Consider the following 6,000-nt stretch of genomic DNA (forward strand, 5'->3'; position numbering starts at 1 on the left):
ATAAGAATCCTCCACAAAATATTAGTAAACCATGTTCAACAATGTATAAAAAGAATTTATATACCATGACTAAATGGGATTTCTAGGTATATAACCCTGATTTGATATCCAGAAATCAATCAGTATGATCCACCATATCAATGAGCTAAAGAAGAAAAATCAGATAACCATATAATGGACACAGAAAAGGCACTTGACAAAATCAAATTCATACTGAAACTCTCATAATTATAATTCATAATTCTAACTCTCTTTATAAATAATAAATTCACAAGTAAAAACTCTCAACAAACTAGAAATGAAATAGAATTTCCTTAACTTAAAAAAAAAAAGAAGCATCTAATCGGGTGCCTGGGTGGCTCAGTCAGTTAAGCGTTCAACTCTTGATTAGGGCTCAGGTCATCGTCTCACAGTTTGTGAGTTCAAGCCCCGCTTTGGGCTCCACTCTGACAGTGCAAAGCCTGCTTGGGCTTCTCTCTCTTCCTGTCTCTCTGCCCTTCCTGTGTGCACGCATGTGCTTCTTTTCTCTCTCTCTCAAAAATAAATAAAACTTGAAAAAAAAAAGGAGCATCTAAAAATATCTAAAGCTAACATGATACATAATAATGAAACAGGATCATTTGCTTTGAAGATTGGGAAGAAGGCACGGATGTCTGTTCTCACTCTCTTATTCAGTCACATGCTGATACACTCGTGACACATAGGTGGAAATCGCAATTAAAACATAATGGCATTTACAGTCGCTCCAAAGGAAATGAGCTCTTTAGATATGAAGGCGACAAAATGTATACAGGAGGTGTAGGCTGAAAATTTGAATACCCTGATTAAAAAACAAAACCAAAAAAAAACAAAAACAGAGACCTAAATCAATGTGGAGATGCACTGTGTTCACGGATTGTAAGACTAAACATAGTTAAGATGTCAATTCCCCAAAACTGATCTGGAAGTGTAACACAATTCCGATAAAATCCCAGAAAGGTTTTTTTTTTTTTTGTAGGTATCGGTAAGCTTATGCTAACATTTACATGGAAAGGTACAAACTGTAGAATAGCTAAAATCACCTTGAAAAAGAATCAAATGTGAGGAATAGCTCCTTGATGTTTCGACATCGACAAGTATGGTGTAGTATTGGTTACAGGAGTAGAATTTAGTGATTCATCACTTACATATAACACCCAGTGCCCATCCCCAAAAGTGCCCTCCTTAATACTTATCACCCGTGTAGCCCATCCCCTCACCCACCTCCCTTATAAAACTTTTAGAATTAAACATAAGAGAAAACTTGTGGGCCCTCAGGCCAGGTGAAGAGGGCTTAGACTGTAAATCTGTAAATCTATAAATCTGTAAATCTGCAAAAGGGGAAATTGCTAGGTAGGGCCTCCCCCATAGAATTAAATACTTTTGCTTTGGAAAAGACTGTGTTACAGACTGGGAGAGAATATTTGCAGACATTAGCAGCCCTTAGGAAAATGCAAATCAAAATTACAATAGGATATCGCGATCAGGCACCCATCGGAATGGCTAAAATAAAAATAGTAAAAATACCAATTGCCAGCAAGGACTCAGAGAAACTGAGTCAGCTGTACGTCACTGGTGGGAACGTAACATGACACAGCCACGCTGGAAGAATAGATCAGCCGCTTCTTAAAAAACCAAACCCACACTTAGAATGCAGCCGCTGCACTTGGAGGCGTTTATCCCGGAGACATGAAAACTTAGGCTTACACAAAAACTTTTTCGTAAATGATCATAGCACCTGTATTCGTAGTAGCTCCACGCTGGCAACAGTGTGTTATGTCTTTCAAGGGGTGCCTGGTGAGACACGCTGCGGTACATTCATATCATGGAGTAATACTCACGAAAAACACCCCTTAATAAAAAGAGCTGTTGATACATACACCAACTTGGATGGATCTTGAGGGAATCGTGCTAGGTGGAAAAAAAAGCCAATCTTAAAAAAGTTACATACTGTGTGATTCCGTTTATACACCATTCTTTAAATGGCAAACTGTAGAATTGGGGAACTGATTGATGATTGCCAGGGGACGCGGATCGCCGGTGGGGGGCGGTGAGGGGTATGTATGTGTGGCTATAAAGATAACATGACACAGAGTCTTGTGATGCAACAGTTCGGTATTCTGATGCTGGTGATCGTTACACAAATATGCACATAGGATAAACTCGTAGAGAACTATTCACACACACACACACACACACACACACACACACACACACACACACGAATGCCTGAGCTCTATAAGTTATACCAATATCCATTTCCCGGTTGTGATATTGTAGCTACGCAAGATGTTCTCACCGGGAGAAACCGGGTGGGGGGTCACAGAGACTTCCCTACACATGTTTTTGCAACTTTCTGTGAGTCTGTAATGGTTTCATAATAAAAAGCTAGGAAAAAAAGAACTCAAGGGTGGAGCTGGATGTCTAAAAGATGCTGAGAAATAGTGACGTGACAAAAACCAAAGTCAGAACAAGGACCCGGAGTGACAGCAATCTCATCAGCAGGGCTGACCCCGAATAGAGCCCAGTGTTCAGGTCTATTTGGAGAATATTTAAAATCATCTTTAGAGCAGGAAGAAGAGACAGCTAAACCCACCCGGGGGGGGGGGGCGCGGGGGGCACTGCTTCCTGTTAAGCAGAAAAAACAACTTTTCCACCCGTGTGTTTGGGGGTTTTCTCTGTCAAGAAGTATGTTCTGAAATTGGTGGGAAGGCGTACAAGAAGCAAGACATGAGGCCCGAAATAGTGGAGGGCTCCAGGTGAGAGGTCCAGACAGATTCCATCCCACGGACCGCAAGAGCTTCCTGATGTGCTAACAGAGCTCCTTCTTGAGAAACCAGACACTCTGGGGGAAAGACAGGAAGCTCAATAAAGAAAAATGTCCGTAATTTTCCAAAAGGTGCACAGGAGTGCATCCCAGAAGGATACTGACACAGGGGACAAGGGGAGAGTTTCTTGTTCAAGGCCAGACGCTCCGCCGTTGAGGGAGAGGGTGAAGCTCGTACTGGTCCCCGAGGAAACACCGGGGGTTTTGGTGGGCCTTCTGCACAGCAAGACCAGAGGTAGGTTGAGTCTCTTCAGAAAACGAAAGCCATCTTCAGGAGACATAAGGAAAGGGAGGGAGCGAGGGAGGAAGAAAGAAAGGAAGATGCTTGGAGCCATTTAGTGCTGAAGCAAGGAGTTTTATTCATTTCAGTAAGCCCTGAGGGGGTCACTATGTTACAGAGCCTCACAGTGATTACTGTTCATAACGGCATTCATCTGGAAAGTTCCATATGGCCCGCGATCTTTGTATGAGAAGACAGGAAGTTGTCAATGCATTTAGAAAAATGTTCCTTCCAACGAAGCTGGAGGGTTTTGTTTGTTCGTTCGGTTTTTGGTCAGAATTTTAGTTAGCGGCCTCTGTAAACCAAGTCAGAAAGCTGGAATCCCTCCTTGAAGCTGGCCTCCCCCCTCACTTGCGTTGCCCCGCCATTAGAGTCCTACTGACGTGACTTCTAATATCTTTCCAGAGCATTCTCCCTTTCCCTTCCTCATAACCATTGCCTCTTATTGTCTCTTATCGCCATGCTTCTCTCTGTCCTCAGAGTTACTCTTTGTAGCTCGTCCTGTGTTTACATCAAGTAATCTCAAATGCAAACCAATGCCTCTTTGCCCAATGTCAAACGTTCAACGCTCCCCATTGCCTTCAGGACAAAGTCTAAATTAATTGGTCCTAGTCTCAGTCCCCTCTGAACTTCCCCACTCAGTGTTGACCCCACCTCATGGAACCATTTGTATTTCTCTAAATATCCCCTATGAATAGATCATAAACGTGTGGTCCTCTATTCCTGCCCCAGCCAGCATCTTCTGTCACTAATTCCCTTTATTCTTTAAACTTTAGAAGAGTTCCCACCTCTGACCTTCACATGAGACCAGGTTGGATCTGTCCATAGATCTGTCCTGTGCTGGTGACAAATTGTTCAGAAATAGTTTACGGGTGGCCTCATCCTGCCATTCTCCTGCCACCACCAACGTGACTGAAGACTCCCCATTTACTCTTGCTTGTTCCCTCGGTGCCGAGAACAGTGCCCAGCAGGTGCTGAATATGTTTGATCAGCTGACTTTGCTTGCACATGTTCAGTACCTTAAAAGGCACATATCGGCAATGCTGCATTCCCCCAAGTTCTGAATAGCCAACAATTACTAAAGGCATTTGCGTGCATGCATTCTCTGTTACCACACTGTAAATTCCTAAAGGCAGAACACCCAGCCCCTCATCTTTGTACCCCCTTAAATCCCAGCCGGTGACCGCACAAACAAATGCTGGATGGGAGAGACAAATCAGGCCAGGGGACAGAACTTCGCTTGCTCTGAACATACAACTTCCAGAAAAGACTGGGAGCGGGAATGACTCATTAGTTCAGAAGGCAATTCCGAAAGGATATTCTGGAATGGAAAACCAGAGATCCCCTGTGGAAAACACTCCCTGGTGACTTTAAAGTCTAGAAGATTTAAAAAATGCACCACCTGTATAACAATGAGGGAGAAAATAAAGACGACAGAGTTGCCTGAATTTTTAAAACCTGAAGCGAATCTAAGACAAACTAATTATGAAGCTACAAACATAGCCTAGCCCACACAAAATGGAGAAAGCACTCCCTGATCAACACATCAGTTATTATGGAAGTCACCTTAAAGAATTTTCAAGGAATTACATTAAATAACTACGTGGCACTGGCTTTAGTTTTGTGGAAACTTTTCATCCCTCTTGTTTTGTTTTGCCATTTCATCGCACAATCTGTGTGTCCAAATAAGACGCTAATAAAAAGGAGGAGCATATGGTAACTGCGTTAATCTGGGGAAATTATTTGAATACAATTTATTGCAAAGCTAAAAAAAGCAACCCCAACTATATGCTAACGATACAGCATCTATTACTAGCATTCTACGAATTCCAGATTGAAGCATTCCAGAAATGGATTAGTGAGAGTCGATGGTACAAACCTAGGCTTCCTATCACCTTGTCCATTCTCATGTTGCCAACAGAAAAAGTACATCACCAGGCAATGTCATTACTGGGAAGGAGTACTTTACCGTTGATTTCAAAGGTCTCCATTGCAGGGAACATGGTTTGGTTGATAGTTTCTCTTTCTCCAGTGCTAGCCAAGAACTCGTCCTCCTTGAGAATTTCTTTATTTTCCATTGTGAAGCTTTATAGGTGGCCAAAAAGTCCTGGAGCCAGCAGAAAAGTTCCCCTCAAGAGGAACCACTTGGGGGAAAGATTGTTCCTATTTAACTACTGCAGCTAATTGTAGGACACACGGCACTTCCCTTTGGCTCTGACTTCTGAATCTGCAAAATGTTTCCTGACATGATCAGAATGGGACATTTCTCAAAAACAGGCTATTCACATGTGGAGCTCCTGCTCCGTGCAGCTGCTCGTTAAGGGGGGGTGGGGTGTCAAGGTGGCTTTAGGGCATAAGTCACAGTCCTTGGAACCACCCCTCGCTCCAGGCTCCTGAGAGCAGGGTGGTGGATGACCCCAAGGAGGATGTTTCCCTCCCTTCCCTCTGCCCACCAGAGCCCCGCCATCATCGCAGACCCAGGACACTGTCCCAGGGCCTCCACAGCTTACACTGAAATCTCCCTCCTTTGGCCTACTTTGGCCTCAGGGTTCATCTTTGCTCCTTAAAGTGTGGACCCGGGACCAGCAGCATCAGCATCACCCGGGAACTTGTTAGAAATGCAGTCTTAGGCCCCGTCCCCATGTGAATCCAAATCTACAGTTTCACTAGATTTCCGGGTGAGGTACATACACGCTGGAGAAGCACTTCTCTGTAGCACACATTGTGGCTTTTGATTCTGCTTCCCCTCGTATCTTCCCATGCTCTGTGTGGGTCCGCCCGCGTGCTTGCTCTGGCCCCAGTAAGACCTGGACTCCTGGAAGGGAGAAACCCCTTCCCTAGCTCCCTCTTGTCAGGCATTCCCCATCCTTCCCGG

General features: G+C 44.0%; 1 protein-coding gene across 2 annotated transcripts in view; it reads right to left on the minus strand.

Annotated features, from left to right (window-relative positions):
• The window catches only part of MARCO (macrophage receptor with collagenous structure), a 40,648-nt gene extending 35,360 nt beyond the window's left edge, over positions 1-5,288 (minus strand). Inside the window, exon 1 of one of the 2 annotated variants that reach the window (XM_015062527.3) lies at positions 5,095-5,288. In XM_015062527.3, the coding sequence (XP_014918013.1) occupies positions 5,095-5,203 (109 nt within the window). In that variant the 5' untranslated portion in view covers positions 5,204-5,288. Of the gene's footprint in view, positions 1-5,004 lie in introns of both variants that reach the window. The other variant, XM_053214913.1, reaches the window with a different exon arrangement.
• Positions 5,289-6,000: the final 712 nt, after the last annotated feature.

Source organism: Acinonyx jubatus, chromosome C1 (assembly GCF_027475565.1).
Source record: "Acinonyx jubatus isolate Ajub_Pintada_27869175 chromosome C1, VMU_Ajub_asm_v1.0, whole genome shotgun sequence".
NCBI lineage: Eukaryota > Metazoa > Chordata > Mammalia > Carnivora > Felidae > Acinonyx > Acinonyx jubatus.